Source organism: Meriones unguiculatus, chromosome 4 (genome assembly GCF_030254825.1).
Source record: "Meriones unguiculatus strain TT.TT164.6M chromosome 4, Bangor_MerUng_6.1, whole genome shotgun sequence".
NCBI classification, from domain to species: Eukaryota; Metazoa; Chordata; class Mammalia; order Rodentia; family Muridae; genus Meriones; species Meriones unguiculatus.
In genome coordinates this window covers 89,637,755-89,663,746 of record NC_083352.1, presented here as the reverse complement: position 1 = coordinate 89,663,746, position 25,992 = coordinate 89,637,755, and the positions used below count along the sequence as shown (strand labels likewise).

Below are 25,992 nucleotides of genomic sequence, written 5' to 3'. Positions count from 1 at the left end.
CGCCTGTTTGGAAGTGTCGGATGGCTCGGTACCCTGTAGGTTTACAGCAGACCTGTGTTGATTTTGTCCGGAAACGCCATGGGTTGACTTTTTTTTTTTTTTTTTTCTGAAGACGGAGCCTCACTATGGGAGTCCTGGCTAGCCTGAAACTGGATACATAGACTAGGCGGGCTTTGAACTCACCGAGATCCACCTGCCTCTGCCTTCAGAGTGCTGGGATTAAAGCTGTGCACCGACCGCCTCGCAAGCTTTATGTCTTTAATTTACGAAGCTGCACTAAATTAAATTGTGTCTTTAATTTACTAAGTTTTTCCCGCGGCTCAAACCGTCCGGTTTTCTGGGACAGAACTCCGGGGACTCCTGAGCTCGGCACGGTCCCTTTAAGAGCGGTTTCCAGGCGCGCGTGGGTGGGGCGTGGCAAGCTCGGGGGCGGGGCTCGGCGGGAATGACCAATGGGCAGGCGTGTGTGGCTCGGGGGCGGGCCCCTCCGGGGCGGGCCGCTCAGGGTTAAAGGGGCGTCCGCGGGCCGCCGCCGCTCCGCCGCGGGGAGACAAAGCGTCCGCTCGCCGCCGCCCCCCCAGCGGTTCCAGGCCATGGGCGGTGCGGACCGTCGCGCCAGCCCCGCAGCCAGGTGAGGCCGGGCGGGCGGGGACGGCGGCGGGGACGGGATCCGCGCGGCCATTGCCCGGGACCCGCCCGCGGCCTCCGTCAGTGCAGGGCCGCGCGCCGCTGGGGCTTGCGGTTCTGCGATGGTGCCCTGCCTCAGTTTCCCTGGAGTCCTGGCCGCGGGGCCAGCTGAAACGCCACCGATGGCGGGTTCATCACTTGTCTTACATTTTTAAATCTTTATTTTTTGCTTACGCGTGCGCGTGTGGAGGTCTGAGGACAACTTGCGGGAGCCGGGTCTTGGCTTGATCCCTGTGGTTTCTAGGGACGGAACTCAGGTCAGGCTTGGCGGCGCGCGCCTTTGACCGCCGAACTGTGTCGCCAGTCCCGGCTTTTTGCGGGTTTTGTTGGTTTTGAGACAAGATCTCACTGTGTAGCTCTGGCTGTCCTGGAACTAGGTAAGGAGAACAAGCTCTCCTCCGACACACCCGTCTGCCTTTGCATTCCGAGCGCTGGGATCAAAGGTGTGCACCACCTTACCCGGCATGGGGCCTTTATTTCGTTTTTAAAGAGGGTCTTGCTTGTAGCTCAGGCTGGCCTCTGCCTTCCAAGTGCTGGAATGACAGGTGTGAGCCGCCACGCCGCCGCCGGGTGCTTCACCTACTTCGAATACGCTCCCTGTAGTTTGTCCCAGGCTTTATTTTTAGCTCATCTGAACCTTCTTCACTGAAGCCCATTGAGGCAGCTGAGGTCTCGGAAGTGGCAGTGACCAGTTTTCTATCCTGGACCAGCTAGGACAGGAAATTGGTCCCTAAAGCATGGTGCATAGGCCCTGTTGATTCAGTAGCTTGGCTTCGTCAACAGTCTTTGAACTTGAGAAGAGCAGGACGGTTGGAAGGTGGGGAGCAGTTTCTCCCTCCAGGGGAAGCTAGAGCCTGGGCCCTGCTGCCCAGGCTCCTTAGCTGAGCCAGGAGCAGGCAAGGGCCAGGGGCCTGGCTGGGTTGTCTGTCTGCCTGTGACGTTGGGCCAGGGTGCCCCCATCTGGGCAGTCAGGGGAGGGTGCGGGTACCTGGCAGGTTACTGTTAGTGGTGTAGAAGCTTGGTGAGAGGTTTGCCTAGGGCCCTGTACTTTGGGTAGGTCAGTCTACACATCCATGAATGTAGGGTGGGGACCACCCTTGTCACAGTGCCCTCGTGTTGACAAAGGTTTGCTTTGTCCTGTAGGCTCCTGAGTACCTGTTCCATACCAGACACTCAGATTCAGGCAGAAAACCCCTCCCCTCCTGGAGCAGGCGCGAATGACCCAGGTAATTTCCAGCTGGGGTACGGGAGAGTGCCTGGTGGTCTCCTGTGGTCAGAGGATGCCTCCTCCCAGGTGATGGAGAAGTCCCTGGTAGGGAAGGGCCAGGAGAGAGAAACAGCCAGGGCAAAGGACCTGATGAGGGAAAACTTCTGGCACGTTTGAGGGATGGAAAGACGGCCAGGTGGCTGAGGCCCTGTGACAGAGGAGGGCAGAGGTTGGGAATAGAGCTCAGACTGGGGGACTGGCAGGGCTGAGCAGTGGGTAGAGTCATGGGAGGTAAGACTCCCTCTGTGGGCCCAGGGCAGGGCCTTGAGGTGGCCAGCTAGGAAGGGACAAGGGTAGAGGCAGGTGACAGCTGTAGGGTTCCTGTAGTGGTCCCAGCAAATATAGATGGGGACCTAGAGTTAAACAACCATTGCTTTGGAAGACAGCCGGAGATGGGGGTTGGGGGAACTGCCTGGCCTCATTGATGGGATGTTGGGGGTGAGAGGGATACCAGGGGCCATTTGCTGAGACAGGACAGACGAGAGGGAGGCCAGGTACACGGTCAACAGCCAGCACAGCAGAGGGCTAGGTCCCTTGTGCCCCGGTCTCATTGCCATAACCTTGACTTAGACAGTTCTGCTCTCCTTTTATAAACAAAGGACTAGAGGTCCAGAGAGGGTGACTGAGGGCACCTGAGGCGACCAGCCTGGAGGCCTGAGCTGACCTGTGAAGGCAGTGAGCGGCCTGTGGTAGGTTCTATGAGAAGTGGGCCCCGATTGTTTTGGGAGGGGTGTGTGAGTCACTTTTGCAAAGAGGCTCAGAGAGGCACAGCTAGTATAAGAAGCCACACAGCACAAGGAGACAGAGTGGGGATGAGACACAGCTGAGCCTTCAGGTGGCTGAGGCCACAACCCCACTGCTCTGTGGGGACAAGCTGGTCTGAGCCTCTAACTCAGCAGGAAGCTGTCCCCAACAGCAGCGTGGGTGGCATGAGGTGGCGAGAAAATAAGTATTTGTCTGGCAGCAGTCTCTCCCTCCACCCGGGTCAGGTGGCACAGCCTGGCCCTACAGAGCCACCACCCAGCCCTCGTTCCTCCAGACCTAGGTGCCACAGGCAGAGGGGTGGACGGTGGCCGAGTGTCTTCTGCATTCCAGGCTGTTTACATACCTCTCGTGAAAGGCATGACTGCCGTCTGCAGAGCGAGGCTGTGACAGGGGACCCACGGGTTGCAGGGCCTCCTCCGAGGGGCCACACTGGTGACGTGCGTGCTGCCTCCCGGTAAGTCCTGCTGCTCCAGTGTGTACTTTCTGGGAGGTGTGTGTCAGAGTGCCCTCTCCGTCAGTCTGGGCTGAGCCCACACGGCATCGAAAATACGGCATTTTCTGTCAGTTACTGCGGTGCTCTGTCTTTGTTTCCACTCCCCGCCCCACTCCGGACACGCATCCCCGTGGCAGGTTTTCACCACAGGGCCTCTGTGTTCCCCTCCCCCCTGCCGTGCTCTTCCCAATGGCTCCCTCCCTGAGGAACCTGACCTCCAAACCAACCAACTCAACAGAGCTGACCTCCAGGCACCAGCAAGGGCTCTGGCCAACTTGCTTTGAGCCCTCGGCTTTGTGGCTGACCTCAGTGTGCCTCAGTTTCCCCACCTGATGCATAGATACGACCACAACACCAGCCCATGCCACCCAAGGTCACTGCTAGACTGATGGAGCTCACGTGGGCTAAGTGTGGGGCCAGCTGAATGGTTAAGGGCATCCGGGGTGCTCCTTGTGCCTGTGAGACTCCCCCTGCTCCCTGGGGGCCTTGGGGCGGGTGTGGTGGAAGGCGGCCGCTGGTGGTCCGCGAGTGGGTGGTCCTAGGAGTAACATTCGCTCCGGTGCAGGGGACGGGCGCGGGCGCTGCGGCCATGAAGCTGAACGAGCGCAGCCTGGCCTTCTACGCGACCTGCGACGCGCCGGTGGACAACGCGGGCTTCCTGCACAAGCGCGGCGGGCGCGGCGTGGGCTCGCACCGGCGGTGGTTCGTGCTTCGGGGCAACATGCTCTTCTACTTCGAGGCGGAGGCTAGCCGAGAGCCGCTGGGCGTCATCCTGCTGGAGGGTTGCACGGTGGAGCTGGTGGACGCCAGGGAGGAATTCGCCTTCGCCGTGCGCTTCGCTGGTGGCCGCTCCAGGCCCTATGTACTGGCAGCCGACAGCCAGGCGGCCTTGGAGGGCTGGGTGAAGGCACTGTCCAGGGCCAGCTTCCACTACCTGCGCTTAGTGGTGCGAGAGCTGGAGCAGCAGCTAGCAGCCATGCGCGAGAGGGGCCCCACCAACGCATTGCCTGCCAACCCAAGCCCGGTCTCGAACCCGCGCCCCAAAGAGAATGGCCGGGCAGTGTGGAGTACGCTGCCTGAGCAACCAGCTGCAGCTCCCCAGCGCCCACCACTGCCACCCCGCCGAAGGGCCTCTGCAGCCAAGGGTTCCTTGGCCACCTTCGCCCAGCTGCATGAGCGATATGGATTGGAGGTGCAGGCCCTCAGGAACCAGTGGCGTGGACGGCAGGCTGGCCTAGCTGACCTAGCTGGCTTGGAGGACCCCTGGCTTCCTTCTGGTTCTGGTGGGATCAGAACCCAGACCCAGGACCAGCCTTAAGGGGCCTACAGGTTGAGGGAGGCCTGAGAACAGAAGGCCCTGACATGGTTTGGACTCAAGCCAGGCTCGCAGGGGACATAGGACATGTGACTCAGAAGATCTGGCCCCTGGAGTCAGTGGCACTTACTGCCGAGGAGAAGAATCTGGGACTTGAACATATTTCAAGAGCCTGAGGAGCTGGTGTCCAGAGAACTCTGACCCAGGGCAGTCTGTGTGACCCTGGAGCTGGCCTCGGGCCTGTGGGGCCCAGGGTCCACCTGATACTGGGCCTTGCAAGGATCCAAGGTCTGGGACTGAGAGCTGCTGCCTGGGCTGCTGTGGGCTGAGGCAGCAGGCAGCAGGGAGAAGGTGGAGCTTGAACTGGATAGGTCCCCAAGGCTCCTGGCCTGGAACCAGCTAAGGCAGGACTTTGCCCGGCCCTGCAGGCAGCCGGCCCTCGATTGAGCCAAGGCAGGGCCTCCGAGAGCTACCGGACCTCAGCCGTGGGCTGTGACCCAGCTTCCTCAGCAGGTTCACCTGGAGGAGATAGGCCTACGGCTGATTTCACGCCTGCGGGAGGAAGAGTCCAGGTGCTGCCCCTGGGCCCTGGACAGGTGACCGGTGGACTTCCTTGCTGCGTCCACTTCTCATCACCACAGTGCTGGCTGCCTTCCAGAGTGCCGGGCCTGACAAGTGCCCCACCTGGGTATTGTTTACAGTCCTCCTCAGTGCCCTGCCCTGGGGCCTGGAGGACACTGTCACTCCAATCACTGCATTATATGGACAGATTTCACCCTGGCCCCTCTCCTCTGTCCCGGGAGGCCCCGGGCTGGGGTTCCATGGGCGCATCTGTCGCCAGGGCCTCTTGGCTCCCTGCTGGCTCAGGGGCCAGGGCTTGGCTCTGGGTTTTTCTTTGAAGTAGGTAAGGTATTGCCTTTGTCTTTCTTCCAGCAGTGAAGCTTAGTGCTCACCCCTCCCCCTCCACCTCCGTTAGGGTTGGCTGGCCAGGTAGGGTGGTGTTGTCCCCAGGGAGCTGGCCCTGGCAGGAGACACACAGGCGCTGGCTGTCTTGGCCCTTACCTCTCTGTGCCCCGAGCTCGGCTGTCTGCACAGGTGCCTCTGGGGACTTGGTCCCTATCCCTTCAACTCCCCCACTGTGTGGGGCTCAGGACCTTCTGATGTGGTCCGGCTGGGAGGCTAAGGCATAGACTCTAGCCTGGGATGGTTTCACCAACTCTAATAAAGGTACGGGACAGCGGGTGGGGGCAGAGTAGAGGTGCCCCCTTCTCCCAAAGCACAAGATGAGGTCCAGCTGATTCTGGAGCTAGAAGAGATGTCAGCAATGGCCAGGGTACGAGGGCCAGAATAAAAGCTGGTCAAGTAATGGCTGCGTGTATTATCCTTCTCTCTGTGAATCCACGCTTGATGTGCCTGCTGGGTCCCAGAAGGGAGGCGACTGTTGGCCTTTAGCCAGGCAGACCCTTCACCTCTTAGGGAAGATACTGGGTGTGTGTGTGTTTGTGTGTGTGTGTGTGTGTGTGTGTGTGTGTGTGGTGGGGAGCTAGCCGAGGTCACACAGCTGGAGAGTTGGCTGAAGGCCACCCTCTGGCCCTGTGGTTGGTGGTTCCCCCTGGAGCTACATGGGGGACAATGGAGCATAAAGGAAAATGAGAAGATGGTTGACAGGGGGCTGGGCCCAATCTCCTGAGGGTTGGGAGGGATGTGAATGGGAAAGGGTCCAAGTCTGGCTCTTGGTCAGACCTAGTGATAGTCTCCACCTGTTATCCCAGCAGTCAAGGCTGAGGCAGCGGAGCTCTAGCCAGCGATCCAGCCTGGGCTATCCAGTGAGATGCTGTCTCAACAAAATCATGGCTCTTCTTACTCACCAGTTCCTGGCAGCTCAGGGTGTGAGTGCAGAGGATCCTGGCACTATGAGAATTGAGGGGAAAGGGTCTGTGCTTGATTAGTAATGTCTGCTCTGGGTGCTGGTGCTGGGTCCCCTCTTCTTTGGGCTTTATGGGGGCTTTATGATAAAGAAGGGGCAGGCCCAGGGTGGGCCAGCTTGATGCTTGAGGCCCAGGGTCTTCCGAGTGACTCAGGGTGTGTCACAGCTCTCCCTCTGCAGCCTGGAAAAACTATCTCCAGGGACATTTGGCTTTAGAGTGAACCGGGTAACCCGTATAACTCATGTTCAAGTGCACCAAACCACAGAGCACTGTGGTCAGGGGACCGCGTGCTCCTGAGTCTCCAGCACACGCTGAGTCCTCGCATCCCTGGGTGGCCACAGCCGACTGAGTCAGGGCACTGGGTCCTCATCCGGGAAGGCTGCTCCAAAAGGCAGGTGCGCCCTTACCTCGGAGTGATAGGTGGAGTCAGTCGATGCTGACATGCCTGTCTGCCCTCCTGCTGCTGTTAGGGAGAAGATATCGAGGCCCTGTGAGGTCAGGATCCTCTGGGGGGGGGGGCGCTGGGGGCCGGCCAGAGGCCATGGCTGCGTGGCAGCTGTCCACCCCACCTGATTGATCCACTTGGGTCAGTCATGCTGTTGCCATTTGATGGCCCCCAAATGGCCTTGTGGCCACTTTTAGCTAGTGAGATGTGTGAGGTCACCCAGCATCCATTAGATAGCTGCTATGAAAAAAGTGAGCAAGCAAGGCCTGTGGGGACGTGGAGGAATGGACTCCCCTCCCCTCCCCTGGCCAGCTCCTCAGACAGGCCTCAGTGTGCACATGTTTAAGAGCATGATTTGCCCCCCACAAGCAAACCTCCTGTCCATCGGGATGGCGGGACACACACCATTGTGCCCTGTGGTCCCAATGGATGAGGCTGGCTGTGATGCCCAAGAGAGGGACAGCCAGGCTGGGGTTGCTGAAGACAGCAGCCACACTGGGCTGCCGGCTGAGTGTTTCCAGAGCCTTGCCTGGTGACATCACTGTCATCCCACAACGGGCCTGAGGCCGTACAGGCAGAGGGGGCAGCATTTCAGGAACCCTAGAAATCAGTTTCCGGAACCAGGTGTTTCATCTCCTTTTTGGTTTGGTGTTGGGGAGGGAACTTCCAGGCAGCACACAGCCAGCCTCACACTTATGCCTCAGGGCTGGGAGCCACCAAAGGTGGCAGCTTCATCCAGCAGCCTTAGCCAGCAGGTTCAAACACTGCTGTCTGGTCACAGCCATCTCACAGATGAGGAAATCAAGCCCTAGATGTCCAGATGAGGGACCTGGCTTTAAGGCTGGCATGTGGGTGCCTCAGGGTAGGGTCACAGGCTAGCTCCTCAGTGGATCACCGCAGACAAGGTCACTTCCGTCCAGCCCCACAGCTCTTGGGTCTTGGGGGGGCTTCAGCTGTGTTGTTCAGGCTGTTGTCAAATGGCTGGACTCAAGCAATCCCCCTGCCTCAGCTTCTTGGTGTAGCAAGGATAACAGGAATACATCACTCTTACACCTTGTCCCTGCCTCTGATTCTCAACCTTCCTAAGAGTGGTGACCTGGGACCAGAGTAGCCAGCACCCAGTAATCTGAACCTTATAGCTACTGGAAAAAGAAATGTATAACCATCCCTGTTTTACAACTGGGGAAACTGAGGCATAGAGAGGTTTAGGCATTCTCTCGTTGACACATAGTTCTCAGAAGGGCTGGTGTGGAAACCAGGCTGTCTGGTTCCCTGACTCAGAGGCACCCGGGCCTGCCTGCAAGGTCACCCTTTCTGGGACAGCTCCCTTTATTGTTCCCCACCCCCAACTGTGCTGCCTGGGAGCCAGACTTTGGGATTGAAGCAAGTTCCCTTAGCCACGGTGGGGATAATGAGTCAGAGTCCTCCCCCAAGAAGACGTGGAAAACAGGAGTTGTAGAAAGGTTTCCCAACTAGCCAACTCTGAGCCACTACACAGGGGCTCTGGCTCATGGGGGAGTGATGGCTGAGGCAAGAGACAAGATAGCCCCACTTCAGATGACGCTCACATGGTTGCCGGGCTCCTAGTTCAGGCACAGGACAAGTCTTACCCATGCTCCACACAATTCCCCCCAGGATGCACCTCGAGTCACGGCGGCAAGATGTGGAAACTGAGGCCTGCATTATGCCGCAGGGAAGGGGCAGTGCTGTCGGGGAAGGGCCCTTTTCACAGACTTACTCCCCACTATATGGAGAGGCTGGCTGAGGGTTGTGGCCTGTGGCCACAGGTATTGGCAAGGCTCAATCTTCACTCCTCGTCCCACGCCCCAGAGTCCAACCATCCAGCTTTCAGGCCACACTACGGAGGACAGGGTTTCAAGTCCCTGGCTGCCTTCAGAACAGCTAGGACCTGCACTCAGTCAACATCCAGATGCCATACAGGTGCCATGGACAAAGGAGGACACTCCTCAGCCGGCTGTTGTCACAAGATTGTCGCCCAGTGCAGCTAGAGTTTACAGTCCTCAGAAGCTGGCATCTGCAGTGCTTAAGAGACACACCCCCATATCTGAATGCTGGCACTCAATTAAAAAGCCAGTATTTTCTGGGCCTGGTGGTCCATGCTCATAATCCCAGCACCCAGGAGAGAAGATCAGTTGTTCAAAGTCACCCTTCGCTACAAAGTGAGTCTGAGGACAGTCTGGCTCACATGAGACTCTCAAAACCAAGTGTAGCCAGTTGTGCACGCCTTTAATCCCAGCATCCTGGGAAGCAGAGGCAGGCGGATCTCTGTGAGTTCCAGGCCAGCCAGGGCTATGTAGTGAGGTCCTGTCGCATAGACAGTCAAACAGACAAACCAACCACAAATAATCAGTTTTTCCTGGGTACCAGGACCCCAGCATTCAGTGGGTGAGGCTGGAGAATTCCTCACTGAGTTGTGCGGTGAGACCGAGGAAGATGTAGTGATGCTTCTGAGGCCAGCCCTCTGGAAAAAAAGGCAGGCGGATCTCTGTGAGTTTTAGGCCAGCCAGGGCGCCACAGACCTGAATAAATACATAAACAGGTTTTCAAAAAGCCTGGTTTTCACATGTATGATTTTGAACTGCTGAGGTAGCTCAGAAGGTGAAGATGCTTGTCACGCAAGCCTCACGGCCCAAGTTCAAGTTTCTGGAACCCACATGATGGGAGACAATCCACTTTGGCAAGTTGTTCTCTGATAGCCACTCCATGTCTATACGCACACACCACACACGACAAAAATAATAAAGAAATTTATCTTGCCAGTGTGGTCACGCACGCCCGTAATCCCAGCACTCAGGGAGGCAGAGGCAGGAGGATCTCTGTGAGTTCAGGCCAGCCTGGTCTACAAAGGCAGTCTAGACAGCCAAGGCTACACAGAGAAACTATGTCTCGAAGAAAAAAACAAAACAAAAGCAAAAAAAAAAAAAAAAAAAAAAAAAGAAAGAGAAAGAAAGAACTTAATCCTAACATTCAAGAAGCCAGAAACAGGCAGATCTCTATGAGTTCCAGGCCAGCCAGGGCTACAAAGCAAAACTTTGTCTTAGAAAACAAACAAAAAAAGTCCACCACTACCCACCACCTTCCACCCCCACCCCCCGCCAAAAAAAAACACAAAAAACCCAACTTATTTTGTACAGTACTTCTGAGGACCAGCTCCGACCCCATCTTGCACCCAAGCTCCAGAACAAATGGGGACACCCAGGATTATTATACAATTCTGTATTTAGAGACGTGTTTACAGAAGGTGTCCCTTTTTGAAAATTTTTGACAAAGTTCATCAATCTCGCATAGAAACAGTTTGTGTGTGTTCTGTTTTTAAATTGTTGTAGGATGTGAACTGGACGGATCTGTTTGCAGGTCCAGGGGCTTCCTTTGCACAACCAGCTTAATGTGTTCAAAGGTCACACCAAATCCAGTCACACTAAAGCCACCGTGGATTCTGCTTAGTGTCGTTGGCGTGTGGCGTGCATCGCCTCAACATGTGGTTCTGAGGTGAAGAGTGGCAGCGTCTCCCTGTGGGGGCCTGTTCCAACGGGGCGGCAGAGGCTGAGGCGGGCTTCATTTGTCCCAGAATGGATTCCTCTGAAGACTTGTCATGGTTTCCTAGTGTCAAAATATAAAAATACCCTCCTCTGGATAAAAATGTATACAGTGGAAAACTTCTCGATGCATAGCCAGGATTGTGTGTGGAAAAGGAGGTTTTCCAGGGCTTGTTTGATGTTGACAGTCTGCAGCCTTGGCTGGGTGCATGAGAGTTAGAAATTCTGCAACGGTCCTTTGTTTTTTTTTTTTTTCCTTTCTGGAAACTTTTTTTTTTTTTGCTCACATGATTTCAAGATAGTCACTGCACTGAGCAGCTGTTTGTCCCTCCAGTACTGGAATGGCAACACAGATGGCCACATAGTCATCATCAGTCACCAATTTAGCCTCCACAGTTTGGAAAAAAAGGAAAAAGGTAAGAGTAGGAGAGACCCGACAGCCAGTGTGGAGACCATCACCTCCAATGGGCCCTTTCTCCCTGGGAATCACAGTCAGGACACTGGAAGAAGGTTGCTTCTGAGCGGGGGGGGGGGGGGGTCGAGGGTCACATCTTTGATCCCTATCAGGTCTTGCGTAGGAAAAGAGAATAGGCTAAAAGACAGGGATGGGGTGGCCATGCTGTGGTGATGTTGGCCTTTCCAAGTCCCACAGACTTTTGGACACCTTTGGACACCTTCCAGGGATGGCGCCGGTACCAACGTGAGAGAGGTGGTGAGAAATGAGGTTTCCGACTGGGTGGGTCTAGGTTTTAGAGCTAGTTGCTAAACTTTGGGGGTTATGGCGGACCAACACTTTCCATTTCTGGAAGCAAGGAGGGAAGATGGAGGCCACAGTGTTTTCTGGAACGAAGCAGCCTTACTCAGACCTTAGGAGAAATCTTCCAAGTGCAGCCACGATTCAGGATGGAGCCAGGATCACTCTGACATTAGCACCTCTCTTTGAGCACCTCCCCAACACCCAGCTTTCGGAAGGTTCTAGAAACAGTCAATCCTCGGTCGGGACAGGTTTCTAACTCAGGAAGTGGAGGCCTTTGTGATACCTACGACATTTGCCAAGGGCAACGTCTCCACTAGCAACAGGACCTCCTGTGACCGGGAGGCTGCAGACAGTCCGCCAGCATGGTCCCATCCTCAGCAGCACAGAGGTTTCCATTTAGAGTCTTTTGGACTTTCTCTTTGCAGCACAGGTTCTGGAAGGGCGGTAGCATCATGCTGTGTCTCACAGACAGGCGTGTGGGCAAAAAACAAACAAACAAAAAAACCCCACCAAACCCATAGTCCAAGGGTTCTCTGAATTTGGTCCGTCTCAGAGTGTTTTGTGATGGCTTTGAACAATCGTCTTCTTTTAATCTCATCTCATGGCAAAAAAAAAAAAAACAAAACAAACGACATAGCTTCTGTGTCTGCTTCACAGCAGCAGTGACAGCAGCTGATTTTATAACTCTCTTTAATATCAAAACAGCATCGGCTGGGGATAAATTCCAAAGGATCCTTTATTAAAATAGCTGAAAGAGGTCTATAAATATTTATTTTTCTAAAAGAGTTTGGAGTTTTTGAGTGAGAATGTGGTGCCATTTTGGTCCTGCCTTCCCAGGGGGGGAGGGGAGAAGGCAGGATTCGGTGCCTCCTACAAGCAGGGCTGTCAAAAAGAAGAGGTGGTGGCATCTGCTCACACACAACTTCAGGTAACTAGTGTTACAACAATAAACATAAACGGCTTAACATTGTTGTCCACATCTGCACGGCTGAGTTCTTGCCTCTCTGGCCCCACCCCATCCGGGAGAGGGAGGGAGGGGGGAAGGGAAGGTGACCTCTGGGGTATGTCTTTCACCCCGGCTTCAGAATTCCCACTCCAAAGCCTCTTCCCGGTTGGCCGCCCTCTCCAGTCGGTAGATTATACTGTTCAAGTTGGCCATTTTCTCATGCCGCCGCTGCAAGTTGGGGTTCACCTTGGTGCTGGGGTGCAAGGCTGCAGCTGTGTCAGCAGTGGGGCTGGTACTCGGCACTTTGGCAGGTAGGACGCCAGGCGGGGATGGGGAGATGGGAGCCGAGGAGGAGGGGGTAGGTGACACACATGTCATGGGGTCTGGTAACGAGATGGCAGAGGGAGAGTTCGGTGGCCCCTCCAGGCTGCAGCATGAGGATTCTGAGGTGGACTTGAAACTCAGAGGGTCTGAGTGGACCTGCTCCCCAGTCTCTTTTCCTTGGGGGGTGTGCAATGAGGGGCAGTCTGGGTTGGGTGTGCCTGGAAGGAAGGGTCCAGGGGCCAGCTCTGGGAGTTCGTTGTTCCCCAGAGGGTGGGAATGTTCCTCTTTGGGGCCACCGTGGCCTCTGTCTGGATCCCCTGTGTCCTGGGGCTGACTGTCCCCATCCACCTCTGCATCCTCTTCCTGCTTGATCTTCACCAGAGCCCTAACTGGGGTAGCTAGGTGTGTGGGACTCTCAGATCCCTGCAGCTCCAGGCTCTTCATGGGTGGCTTTTGGTCTTCAGCCTCTGAGTCGGGGCTCTGCGGGCTGGGGTCTATGTGGGTGTGGCCTGGTGGCAGGACACCAGAACCCCCACTTGGGTCAAAGTCTGGGTCATCCTGTGTTCCCTCCACCAGCATCTCACGGCGCATCCTGGACCTGTGGCAGAGATGAGGATGAGAGCCCGGGGCTTGCCTGAGGCTGCTGACCCCAGCCAGACTCAGCCGCTGGAACAGTGTCTGCTGCTCCCCGCCACCACCCTGAGCGACACTCAAGCCCGCAGCTGTGTCTCCCAGTCATGCTCCTTATCAGCGCCCACTGCTCCTGCTCCCCGTAGCTCAGTGCATACCGTCACACTGTGTGGACTCACCAGCTGATCAGGAGGTGCTCAGGGCAGCGTCTGCCTCCCTCCCTAAGTCTGCCTGGGACAGACTTGGGCACTTCCGTCACAGTAACTGAGAGTTCCGTGTGAGTGCATGAGTGCGTGAGCGTGCATGGAGGCCAGAGGTCAACACTGGGTGATGTGCAGTTTTTATTGTCAAACTGACACAACCTAGAATGGGAAGAGGGAGCCTCAACTGAAGAGCTGTCCGATCAGACCGTCCTGTGGCTGCGGCTGCGAGAGACTGCCTTGATGCTTAATTGGCATAGGAGGCTCCAGCCCACTGTGGGCAGCACATCCCTTAGCAGGAGGGTCTGGGCTGTAGAAAATGAGCTAGATAAGCATGAGCCAGGGAGCAACCACATGAGCAGGCCAGTAAGCAAGCAGCTTCCCCCAGGGGTTCTGCTTCAGTTCCTGCCTTTTCTCCCCCAATGATGGACCATGACCTGACGTCTAAGCCAAATAACCCTTTCCTCCTTGAGTGTTTTTGGTCGGTGTTTCATCATAGCAAAAGGAAAGTAACAGTAGGCAGGTGCCTTCGTCAATAGTCTTACACCTTATTTTCCCTTGGATGTGTTGAGGGCACGAGGTCAGAGGTCGGTGTCTAGTGTTTTCTCAGTTGCTCTTTACCTTAGCTTTTGAGGCAGTCCGTCTCTCAGTGAACCTGGCACTCATTGGTTGCACTGATTGGCCAGTGAGCCTCGGGAGCTCCTGTCTCTTCCTCCTCAGCTTTGGGATCAAAGCTGTATGTGTCTTTTCTTCTTAAAAATTTAACTTACATTTATTTATTCAGAGTCCGTGCATGCACGGACATGTGCCTGTGTGTAAATTCAGAGGACACTCGGCACTCTCCTTTGGCTTCCTGGGCCTGGGGAAACGAACTCAGGTTGGCAAACTTGTCAGGCGGTGGGTGTTGGTACCCTTGAAGCCAGCTGGCTGGCCCAGTATGTGGCTTAAGAAAAATCCGAGCCAGGAAGTGGTGGCACACTCTTTTAATCCTAGCACTTGGGAGGCAGAGGCAGCTGGATCTCTGACTTTGAGGTCAGCCTGGTCTACAGAGCAAGTTCCAGGACACCCAGGGCTACACAGAAAGAAAGACCCAACCTCAGAAAAACAAAAATAAGAAAGAAAGGAAGGAAGGAAGGAGGGAGAGGAGAAAGAAAGAAAGAAAGGAAGAAAGAAAGAAAGAAAGAAAGAAAGAAAGAAAGAAAGAAGGAAGGAAGGAAGGAAAGAGAGAGAAAGAAATCTGAGTGCAGTCATGGAGGCAGAGGCAGGCAGGTTGCTGTGAGTTCGAGGCCAGCCTGGTCTACAAAGCAAGTCCAAAAAGAAAAGCCGTGTTGGGATCATGATCTGGTCTTCATGCTCATGTGGTCGGGCACTCTGTTAACCTCACCTAGTCCCCACCTTCCTTCTTGGGCGGGGATGGAACCCAGGGCCATGCTTACATCAAGTCTGATTTTCTTTTTCTTTTTCCTTTTTTGAGTCAGGGTCTCGTTATACCGCCATGACTGCTTGAAATTTACCATGTAGACCAGGCTGGCTTGGCCCAAACACAGAAATCACACTTGTTTCCCCCCCTCCCTTTGGTTTTCAAGACAGAGTTTTTCTTGTAGCCCTGGCTGTCCTAGACTCACTCTGTAGACCAGGCTAGCCTTGAACTCACAGAGATCTGCCTGCCTTTGCCTCCCAAGTTCCAGGATTACAGGAAAGCACCATCACACCTCACTCAGACATCACTATTATTCGTCCTTCAAAACCCACCTCAAGTACCTCTTCTTCAAGCTTTCTAGAGGCAAGATTCCCTCTGCCCTAAGCCCCTACTCCTCCTTTGCCATATTAATCAGGCTGAGGTGAAATAACTCAGCTCATGTACGCTGACCAGGCTCAGGGATGATGGCTTTGAACCCTTATCTGTAGAGTCCAGCTCCCTGGGCATATGTCTTTGAATGAACATGATGGATGGTGACAGAATGTGAGATGATGTCCCCACTGTCGCTAAGGGAAAGCTGTGAGGACCCACAGTGTCTGCAGTGGGGACAAAGCTCTACCGAAGGCCATTCACTCCCACAGCTGCTTCACGTGACTGATTTGGTGCCGGGGGCAGGAGTGACATGTCTCATGCTGGAGAATCATCATGAGCCTCTAAGAGGCCAGTGACCTGCTCGGACCACACAGCTAAGGTCCGTGTGATGTCAACAAGCGGGCTGGGGAGAGGGGAATGTGGACCCTACCCATCGCCCTCTTCCTTCTTGGGGGTCTTGGATCTTCTCTATGCCCAGAATAGATGGGCACATGTGCCCATGGACACATATGACATTGGACAGACTTTCCACAATGCCACATGGACACGGGTGACACTTTTGTTCAGAGAGTGGAGAGGGCCTCGGAGACGATCTTTGCACACTCTCTCGAGCCTTCTTCCTGAGGCCCTAGGCCAGCCTCAGGAACCCCTCTGTGGCCTGACAGAAGCCACAGCACTCGGGGCCTCTGAGAGCTGGCCTGGAGAATGGAGCCGTGCACGGAGGAACCGCCACACCGGAGTCGGAGGAGGAGGGACCACATGACCCTAGTTAGCTCCAGCTGGAGTTGCCTCAGGTCTTGGCCTGAGCTGTCCCTTCCTAGAGGCCACTGCATGGAACGGGAGTGACAGCTGGAGTCGCACTGTCAGTGCTGGTTCTGCCAGGCATTGACATATATACCCTCCGGACACTGACAAGGGGGATGCGTCACGGGCCTTGTTTACAGCTTACAGCACGGGGCTCAGGGTCCCTCCGCTGGAGGGGGCAAGTCGGTGCATCCGGGGATCTAGACAGCTGTGTGATCCAGCTACAGCCCCCCCAGGCTAGAACCACCGTCAGGGTGTCCCCCGGCCCTCTGTGCTGCTCTGTGGCCCCGGCCCCACAGGCTACCTGTAGTTGTGGAACCAGTTGATGACCGTGTTGGTCTTGAGGTTGAGCTGGAATGAGAGCAGCTCTATGGTCTGCTGCGAGGGGTAGGGCTCCAGCTGGTAGGCCTTGCGAAGCGCCTCCTTCTCGGCGGGTGCCAGCACCACGCGTGGCTTCTTGGCCTGCATGAGGCTCAGCTCCTGTGGCTGCAGACACGGGCTGGGGCACTCGCTGTGTGTGGCTGGCGACTCGCTGTCTGAGCCTGTGCCGATGAGCCCGTAGCGGCGCTTCAGATAGGCTGGGGAGAGAGGGCGAGGCCGGGCTGAGGGGCCGTTGCCATCCCTGAGGAGCCCCCTGTGTCCCTGCCTCCCATCCTCTGTTCCTGTTCTCCTGAGAGGCTGGCCTGTTCCTGGCTCACCCTTGTTTGTGAGGCTTGCTGGGGTTGGGGGCTCCTGGAGCACACAGCCACTACAGAGATCAAAAGGGTGCTTGTAGGCAGGGCCCTCAAACTGGGGTGCTCCGTGGCTGCCAAGACTGTCAGAGGCGGCACTAGATTTCAGGAGAGTTTGCTGTGTGAGGGGTTACTTTGTTTGCTTTTTGAGACAGGGTTTCTCTGTGTAGCCTGGGCTGTCCTGGACTTACTTTGTAGACCAGGCTGGCCTCGAACTCACAGAGATCTGCCTGCCCCTGCCTCCTGGGTGGTGCTGGGACTCCAGGTGTTTGCTACCATGCCTGGTTTAGGCAGTGCTGGGAAATGAACCTAGGGCTACCGGTCTACTGGCTGCGACCCTCCCCAGCCTCCGGGGAGCATGGCCTTGAGGGAACTACTGGGACCCTGGTCTCTCCCAGGGTGGGCCTGCCTTCTGCTACACAGGCTGGTTAACAGGCAGAGGAGAGTTCATCTAGAGGAGACATCGAGGCCGGAGAGGGCTGGGCCGGTGTGCAGCTGAGGCTGGCGAGGCTGTGGGCCAGCTCTGGGTGTGTGCAGGGCATGGAGAGGCACTGCATGTGATTCTGGTGGCGGAGGTGGGTATCTGGATTGCTGCCAGCCGGGGATCTTCGGAGTGTGGCTGGGACCTGGTTACCCAGCCACTCCTGCCTGGCTCTCACCTTTCTTCTCCAGCTTCTTCATGTCCCGCAGCTTTTCCACGTTGTGGGGGTCGCTCAGCCACAGCTGCATGCGGACGAACGGCTCCCGGCCCTTCAGGCTCAGCTTGTGCCACGGCTTGGGCCTCGATAGCAGATCTGACACGGAGCCCTGTGTCAGCCCCAGGATGCTCTCACCAAACAACCGCTGCCCTGGGGACAGGGCAGAGGGCAACTGTCACCCCGGGCCAGGCACAGAGACCCGATCCCGGGAAGAGTCAGAGGAACGGCCAGGCAGGATGGGCCCAGGACTCTCTCCGCACAAGAGATTGGGGAAGGGCGACACTGGACAGTAACACAGAAACTGCTTTTTCTTTTAGCAAAGTTCTTCACTCCCAGGGGACCTCCCCCACCCCGCCCCCAACCCACCAACAGAAACCCTCCCGCTGGAGGGAACCCTAGCAGGTTCTATCTGAATGTCAAGGGTGTCTGACCTCTGCTCCAATACTCTGTTTCCCCAGGACTAGCCTAGAGGGACACCTGGCCAATGGCACCAGGAGCATAGACTGGTTTTGGTGGTGAGGACCCCAGGGCACTCTACTTTCTGCCACTCCTTCCCTCTTTAGCTTTTCATGTGTGTGTGTGTGTGTGTGTGTGTGTGTGTGTGTGTGTGTGCGCGCGCGCGCGCGCGCGCGCGCGTCCTGAGAACAATCTTGCTTTGTGGCTGAGTGATCCTCTTGCCCCAGGCTCCCAAGTGCTGATCACAGGGATGCATGACATACCTGGCTCCATCTGCCTGTGTGTGGAGGTCAGAGGTCAACCTTGGGTGTCTTCCTAGATTGCTTCCTAAAGCTCAGGAGACGGATCTCCTGTTTGAGCTCATCATTTCCTGGCTGGCCGGGGGTCTGCCTGTCTCTGCCCTAGCTCTAACGCTGAGTTACAGATAGGTCAGCCATTACACAGCTTGCTGTTTCTTTGTTTCTATTTTTACTTATGTGTCTGGGTGTTTTGCCTGCACGTGTATCTGTAGACCATGTACTTGCCTGGCACCCTAGCAGGTCAGAAGAGGGCATTAGATCCCCAGAAACTAGTTACAGGTGGTTGTAAGCTGCAGTGTGGGTGCTGGGAATTGAACCTGGGTCCTCTAGAAGAGCAACCCATGCCCCTAACCACTGAACTATCTTTCCAGGCCCCATGCCTGGCTTTTTAACATTGTTGGGGATTCAAATTCAAGCTATCTGCTTAGCCTATCTTATTGACTTTTAATTTTTTGTTTTGTTTTTGAGAAAAGGTTGCATGCTCTAGCCCAGGCAGGCTTTGAACTTGTGGCAGTCCTCCTGCCTCAGCCTTCTAAAGTGCTAGGATTACTGCATGAGCACTGTGCCCAGCTCCTGTTGGGCACTTTGTGACAACACTATCTTCCCCTCATGATAGAAACCACAGTGAGAGCTGTTGGGTTTCGCTGTTGTTGGGGCTGGAGCGTGACCAGCATTACTGAGCAGAGCATACAAAACAGTGAATGCTGCTCCCTGCTCGCTGGTCCCCCCAGAGGGCAGCACTCAGCCATGCCGAGCACCATCATTGCCACGTGACTGGGGCTTCTTAAGGGCCCCTGCAGGGTACCTTGGGTATCTTAGAGAGCCATGCTGGGCCAGCTCCCCTTTGTCCCTCAGCAGGGACCCTGGTCAGAGTCATTTGCCTCACATGGGGTTTCTGCATGCTCAGGGCTGGCTGGCACCTCCAGGCTCGCCCTGAGGTCACTCCCAGTGACGCTTTGCTCAAAGCCAGGAGGAGCTAGCCCCGGCGTCACCACGTACCTAGGTTGTTATCCGTGAGGACTTCCTTGACCCTCTTGGTGATAGAATATGTGTCCAGCTCCGGGGACATGGCCACCATCTCCTGGATGCCTCCCGTAGCCTGGCTGCCTGAAAAGGGCTTTCCACCCAGGGAGGAGCTGGCCCGGCCCTCAGGCTGCTGGTTCTCCTTGCTGCTTTCCAGTGACAGGCCCAGAGGCTCTTGGGAAGTCTTTTCAGGCTCTGCGGGGCTTGGGGGAGGTGACGGTGAGGATCTGGGCTCAGTGGGACTGGCTGTAGGCGAGAGACGGTGAGATGTCACTGCCATTGGGTATGGCGGGACACAATGGCTTGCCAGAAATGAGACCGGCACGGAGGCATCTGAACCCATCATAATGCACCCCAGTAAGGCCGTCCAGGGTCCTCAAGGTAATGTAGCTTTTCCTTTTTCTCTGCTCCTGGGAGTTGAACCAGGGCCTTGCTATGCCAGGCAAGCACTTTACCACTGAACAACAGTTCAACTCTTTTCAAAACTTTCATCTGGAGAGATGGGCCTCCATGCATGGCAAAAACTGGTTTTGAATTCATGATCCTCCTGTCTCTGGCCCTGGAGTGCTGCTTGTCTATCTAGCACCTGTCTGGCCTGTCAGCTGCCTGCTCGCCATCTGTTCTTGGCCTGTTTGGCCTCCGGTCTAGCCTACCTGCCACCTGTCACCTCTCTTGCCTAATCAGTCTGTGCCAGAGGTGTGTCTGCCATTTGTTTTGCCTGCCTGCCTGCCTGCCTGTAGTCTGCCTTCTGTCTGTCCCTGGTTTTGTAGCCATGAACTGAAAGGGGAGCTCTCGTCCTGTTGCTAAGGTGAAACTGTCCCCTGGGAGCCATGATTCTGTCACCTGACACTCTGGTTTGTAACCCTGCTGTAAGTCCTGGTGCGCTTCTGTGACCTGAGGTACGGCTCTGCTGGATCCCCACTTTACAGGTCGGGTTACTGACCTCGGGCAATGGCCTCTTTGTGGTTTGTGGTCACGTGGGCCATCCTGCCTGAAGCCACATGTTCCGAAGTAGGGGACACCCACAGGACCCCAGCAGCCCTGTCTACTGACCCTGCCACTTCAGGCAGCTCTTGGAGCCTCCATTTTCTTCCCCAGCACAGTTCTGGCTCATCCTGCCCATGACCTCATTAATGAACAGCTGACTGGCCCAGCCAGGCCTGTGCTAAGAGAGATTCTGAAAAGCAGCCCTGGGGAGCTTTCTTCCAGGAGGAAACTTCCTTCCAGGAGGGCACAGAGGAGGGAAGCGGGGTCTCGGGCTAGAAACACCTGTGCTGGTGACAGCGGTGGGCCAGTGTCAGGGAAGGAGACGGGCAGAGGTGGCAAGCAAGGCCGCTGGTTTGGGGAAGAGCCTTGGCCCTGCGGCCTGCACTCACCCTGGGTGGCGCTGGGCTGCTGGGTTGGGGCCTGGCCCTGGCCCAGCTGGTCCGACAGCCACAACTGCATGCGGATGAAGGGCTCCCGGCCCTTCTGTGTCAGCTTGCTCCATGGCTTTGGCCGTGACAGCATGTCGCTCACGCTGCCCTGGGACAGTCCCAGGACCTGCAGGTGGAAGCCAGGTCAGCAAATCCCACATCTGGCCTTGCTGGCCTCTCCCAGGCCCTTCAGAACCCTAAGCACCACCCGGAGTACAGAGCCCCCACCTGACCCTGAAGGACCTCCCATGGCCCCCTCTTCTCCCAGCTCTAGCTTCCTTAGCCTTTCTTACCCCTCTCTGTTTACACCCAGCTAGGGACAGTAAGGCACTGGGCTGGGCTGAGTGCTTACCCTTCAGGGGCTGGGCCACGGACCTGCAGGGGGCCGTGGAGGGCAGGGGACTGGCTGTTAACTGGCCCAGTGTCCTGGGATGGCTAAGGGCAAGACAGGCCTCTGACCTGGATCCTAAGGAGCACCTTCCACTTAGGGTCACCCTCCAGACTTAGGGCCAATGTCTCAGTGGGTCTTGCTCCCGGGTCCCCAGATTCCCCCTGCAGCCCACACCTTCTCCCCAAAGATGCGCTGGCAGATGCCGTTCTTGGCCAGCTTCTCTTTGACCTGGCGGGTCAGCTCCAGTGTGTCCACCTCCCGGTACATGTACAGCTCATACTGCTCGGGCGTCAGGGGCGGCACGGTGGGCTTGAGGGTGCGGGGCACATAGGCCGGGTAGTAGGGCAGCCGCCCTCCGCCCACCTCGGGGACCCCGGCCTCGGCCTTGAGCTCTCCCGCCCTGGGAGAGGGCTCATCCTCGCCCGTGGCTGCTTCATCCTCAGGGGCGACGGCTGCCTCGTCCCCGCGCGGCCAGGCTCGTCCATTGGGCTGTCCTGAGTAGCTGGAGGAGGAGGAGAGGGAGGGCGACACGGAGGCGTAGGGGCGGCTGAGCAGGCCGCGGTCCGATGCCCAGTGGTGGTCAAAGTAGCCGGCGTCGCCAATCTCAGACTTCACCTTGCGGATGATCCGCTGCACGAACGCGGCGGGGGACAGGACAGCGAGCGGCGCCTGCGCACTGCTGGTGCTGGTGCTGCTGCTGGAGCTGCTGCAGCCGCCGCCATCCTCCTGCTTCACGCAGGCCAGGGCCCCATTCTGGCTCACAGTGCCCAGCGAGAGCCGCTCCGGAGGGGAGGGAGGCACTGAGCGGCCCCTGGGTCCCGACTCCATCTCCAGCAGGGCCTGCTGCTGGGCTTGCATCTCACGGCGGGCTTGTTCCAGAATGTTCTTAATGGCGTCTTCCGAGGTGCTGGAGGGGGCTGTGCCGTTGGCGATGCTCGCAGAGGCCGTGGTGCTCTTGGGCTCGCCTGTAGGGAGGGCGGCAGTGCGACAGGAGCCCACGTCAGGACGAAGCATCTTTGTTTATACCGTCTAAAGGTAAGGGCAATTTCTGTGTCCAGCAGTGGGGACTAGTCAAGTAATTAATTGGAATATGAGGCAGGCGTTAAAAGTATCAGTCCAATAACAAAATCTTTTAGTGTATCTGGAGAAAGTGAACATGAAGATTAAAAAAAAAAACAAAAAACAAAACCAGAAACATGTATGTTGTGAAGCAACCATGAAGTAGTTCAAGGTCAGGAAAGAGGCAGTAACACACAGATGCTCTTTCTTGCATTCTCTAGGAAGCTCAATTGTCCAAAGATGAAAGAGTAGACAATGAACAATTGTGTGGACACAGTAGAATACTACACAGCAGTGAAAAGGGAGCTGCCTTATAAAGACAGGCAAAAATCTAACTAATAACATAAACGAGGACAGCCAGGGCTACAAGGGAAACCCATCTCAGGAAAAAAAAAAAAAAAAGATGAAAAGATGATCCGAAGTAAAACATGTCTCCAAGGAGCTACCAAGCAAGCAAACTTAACAACATGACAGAGGGGGAATTCTTATCAAATGACGAACAAAATGTATTGACAGGGGGGAAAGGCTGACCGCTGTCTCTGGGAGGGGAGGAAAGAGGAGGGGAAGGCCAGGTCAGAGTCAGTCAGGGCCATGGAGGCTCAGTTGGTTATATGAGTACGTGAATGAACACATACAAGAAGGCCACACAGGCAGAGAATGTCCCAAGCCCTGGCTGGGACCCAGGAACGGCAGTTATGGGGCGTGACTAGGGTCTGCCTCTCCCTTTTAAGCAGCATTCTCTGAGTCGTGGGCCAGGCAGGTCAGCATGGCCTCCCTCCACAACCCCTCCGTGTAGCCTCCACTCTGGGGACCGCCACACAGCCGCTAAAATGATTTTGTTTCACATGGGCAGAAGCGGCGCATGCCTTTAATCCCGGCACTGGGGAGGCAGAGGCGGGAGGATTATGCGAGTTTGAGGCCAGCCAGGGCTGTTACATGAAGAAACCCTGACTTGAAAAGCCAAAAAAAAAAAAAAAAAAAAAAAAAAAAAAAAAGAAAAAAAAATGTTTTCAAACTAAAAGCAATAGAACAGCCCTGAGCTCTAAGCTATAGCCTGGAAAACCATTTAAAGCAGAAAAGACTGAAGGATGACAACCCAGGAAGTGCCTGCCACGTGACTTCAAAGTCCGGAGACCCGCTGGGGAGGCTGAAATGGGCGTGGCCGCTTATGGGGATGTGGTCTTTTAGGAAGGCTCCGGAGTAAGGACACTACAGCAAGGATCAGTAAAGCAGGCTAGGGCCGGGATCACTGGGAAGCCTCAGAGGAACCCAGGACACCTGATGTCCTCCTCTGCCCTTCCATGACCTCTTGATAATTTCACATTATGTAATTCACACCCCTCCCCCGCCTCCGAAACGGAAACCTCCTTCTTCCAGCCGGGCCTGAGGTAGGCCTGTCACCTCAGCCACTTGGAAGGCTGAAGCAGGGGTTCAAGGCCAGCCTGTGCAGCTTGTGAGACCCTGTCTCAAAATGCAGGCTGGGGGGGGGAAGCTGCTGAAGAAAGGGGTACAGGAGGCGCTGGGCTCCATCTCCAACATCACAAAAGACAACCAGAACAAAACAAACTCCATCTTTAGCGCCATATGTGTCACCGGCAAGTCATGCTTTCTTCCTTTACCTGATCTCCACTGCTGGAAAGTTACGTTGTTTCCAGCCTGTCACTATCTTTTTTTTTTTTTCCTGTCATTGTTGTGCATTTGTTTTGTTTTTCAAGAGAGGTTTTCTCTGTGTAGCCCTGGCTGTCCTGGAATTGCTCTGTAGATCAGGCTAGCCTCGAACTCACAGATCCACCTGTCTCTGCCTCCCCAGTGCTGGGACTAAATGCATGTGCCACCACTGTCCAGTAGCCTGTCGCTGTTATAAGCAGTAACACACAGATGCTCTTTCTTGCATTCTCTAGGAAACCCAATTGTCCAAAGATGAAAGAGTAGACAATGAACAATTGTGTGGACACAGTAGAATACTACACAGCAGTGAAAAGGGAGATGCCTTATAAAGACAGGCAAAAATCTAACTAATAATATAAACGGGGACAGCCAGGGCTACAAGGGAAACCCATCTCAGGGAAAAAAAAAAAAAAAAAAAAAAGATGAAAAGATGATCCGAAGTAAAACATGTCTCCAAGGAGCTACCAAGCAAGCAAACTTAACAACATGACAGAGGGGGAATTCTAATCAAATGACGAACACAATGGATTGACGGGGGAAAGGCTGACCGCTGTCTCTGGGAGGGGAGCCCGCCCACCCTCGCTCTGGGTATTTCCTTTGGCTCCCTCAAGTTCACAGCTGGAGCTGGCAGTTGGCCATGCACTCTTCCTCCTTGGCAGTGGCTAGTGGTGTCTCCCTGGCCTGCCCCGCTGTTTGGGGGGGTGGGTGGTGAGAATGTGGGGGTGGGGGTGTAGGGCTGTGGGGGTGTGCCGACCCTTACGGCTTAGCACTGTGAACATTCCCCTGGGCCCTGCTGCTAACCTTACACTCTGCCCTGCCTGTCTCTGGCCTGGGGCCTCAGGAACTGAACTTGCTGCAGAGTCCCCCACGTCTGCAGCCCTGTCTAGCGCGCAGTGGGGGCTTTACGAAGGTGTCGTGGACAGCTCACAGGATGACATAGTGGGGCGGTGCAAACTGCACCGGCCATGCCTCCTCTCCAGTGGTCCCTCCCAAGGACAGAGGGGCTCCCCAGGAGGCAGTCAGGGACACATCCACTGAGCGTCCACCAGGGGGCAGCAGCCGCCGCACGGTAGGGTAGGAGCGAGGAGGGTAGGAGCGAGGAGCCCAGCTTCCCAGGCAGCCAAGGTCTCCAACAGAAGGGTGAAAGTGTGCAACTTGGGCCTGTTCACAGAAGCCCCCAAGGCACAGCCCTTGACTGCAGGCAGGTTCACAAGGATGCCGGTTGGCGCGGCACGCTCTGTCCACAGGCTTCCCTGGACCTGCCTCTGGCTGGGTACACCCACCTCACGCGATCCTCCCACAGCCCTCAGAAAGATACACCACAACCATCTTAGAGAAGAGAAGAGGGGGCACAGAGAGGCCAAGTCACCAGGGCAAGGGCCACACGGCTAATCAAGAGCAGAGGCGGAAGCTATGGCCAGCCCGGCTATTCTGTGTTCAGTACTGTACGTCACGGTGGGAAGTCAGAGCATGGGCAGCTCCACAGCCCATCTGGATAGGGTCGGGGGGGGGGGCTTCCTGGAGGAGGCGAGTGTAAGGAAGTGAGTGGGAGTTGGTTAGATGTCCTGGGTAAGGGGACGGTAGGAGTCCTGTGAGAGGTGTGAAGACGCTGGGCCTGGATGTCTTGCTGAGCAGCTGGGATTTGGGGGGCAGCAGGGAGCCATGGCAGATACCTTTGTGTTCCAGGAAGGTCCTCTGGGCCCTGGAGGTTTCAGAGGCTTCAGAATGCTCTGGGGGGAGGAGGCCTCGCCATTTGCTCAGAGCAGGCTTTGAGTGCAGGTGAGAGTCAGAGACTGAGGCCATACTCACCCCCCTTCTGAGACTCAATCTCCTTCTTGGCCTGCTCCAGGATACTCTTGATGGCGTCGTCTGAGCCGGTCTCAGGTGTGCGGATTCTCGGGGTGATGCTGCCTGGGGGGGCATGAAGGTGGCGGCTGTGGGGCCTGAAGGTGAGGGGTCAGGCCCTGGAGGTGGGCAGGAGGAGGGTGTGGGCCAGGCTGTCCTCGAGGGTGCAGGGCCACGGCCACGGCTTATTCCACGTGACACACGGCAGTGGAGAGACTCTGGCTTTGGGGCTGGAACCCAGGGCCTTGTGCTAGCCCAGTGACGCTGAGCCACGTGCCCAGCCAGACTCTGACTAACAGTAACATGGTGACGATGGCAGCAGCTAACACTTCTTCAGCAGTTCTGTCACTCTGGGTGCAGTGACCAGCGTTCTGGGCCCTTTCAGCCCCTCCCCCCGGGGGGATTGACGGGGGGCGGGGACGACACTGAGGAATTAACTGGCCCAGAGCCTAGGCTGGGCTGCCCAGCAAGGGGCTTCGGGGTTGGGGTGAGGAGGG

General features: G+C 56.1%; 2 protein-coding genes across 24 annotated transcripts in view; one reads left to right on the top strand and one right to left on the bottom strand.

The window, feature by feature from the left end:
• The first annotated feature begins 480 nt into the window (after nucleotides 1-480).
• On the top strand, nucleotides 481-5,893 carry Pheta1 (PH domain containing endocytic trafficking adaptor 1). Of its 7 annotated transcripts, none has more exons than XM_021631322.2 (5): nucleotides 481-631; nucleotides 1,831-1,913; nucleotides 2,554-2,643; nucleotides 3,050-3,173; nucleotides 3,778-5,893. In XM_021631322.2, exon 5 carries the CDS (start codon nucleotides 3,802-3,804, stop codon nucleotides 4,528-4,530), a length of 729 nt encoding a protein of 242 aa, XP_021486997.1. In that variant the 5' UTR covers nucleotides 481-631; nucleotides 1,831-1,913; nucleotides 2,554-2,643; nucleotides 3,050-3,173; nucleotides 3,778-3,801; the 3' UTR covers nucleotides 4,531-5,893. The 7 variants fall into 7 exon arrangements, with proteins under 7 accessions (XP_021486997.1, XP_060238429.1, XP_021486996.1 ...); XM_060382446.1 differs by having other exon boundaries at nucleotides 2,994-3,173; XM_021631321.2 differs by lacking the exon at nucleotides 2,554-2,643.
• Nucleotides 5,894-7,532: 1,639 nt separating this feature from the next.
• The window catches only part of Cux2 (cut like homeobox 2), a 183,416-nt gene continuing 164,956 nt past the window's right edge, over nucleotides 7,533-25,992 (bottom strand). For 16 of the 17 annotated variants that reach the window (XM_060382429.1, XM_060382437.1, XM_060382440.1 and 13 more), the window contains 7 exons: nucleotides 25,460-25,561; nucleotides 21,098-21,888; nucleotides 20,494-20,659; nucleotides 19,094-19,363; nucleotides 17,301-17,489; nucleotides 16,215-16,488; nucleotides 10,123-13,082 (listed from right to left, as the gene is read on the bottom strand). In XM_060382429.1, the coding sequence (XP_060238412.1) occupies nucleotides 12,296-13,082; nucleotides 16,215-16,488; nucleotides 17,301-17,489; nucleotides 19,094-19,363; nucleotides 20,494-20,659; nucleotides 21,098-21,888; nucleotides 25,460-25,561 (2,579 nt within the window). In that variant the 3' untranslated portion in view covers nucleotides 10,123-12,295. Of the gene's footprint in view, nucleotides 9,383-10,122; nucleotides 13,083-16,214; nucleotides 16,489-17,300; nucleotides 17,490-19,093; nucleotides 19,364-20,493; nucleotides 20,660-21,097; nucleotides 21,889-25,459; nucleotides 25,562-25,992 lie in introns of those variants that run through there. The other variant, XM_060382443.1, reaches the window with a different exon arrangement.

What these genes read in the sequence shown, in the direction of transcription:
- Pheta1 (XM_021631321.2), top strand. Translation starts at nt 3,802, where the DNA reads ATGAAGCTGAACGAGCGCAGCCTGGCCTTCTACGCGACCTGCGACGCG.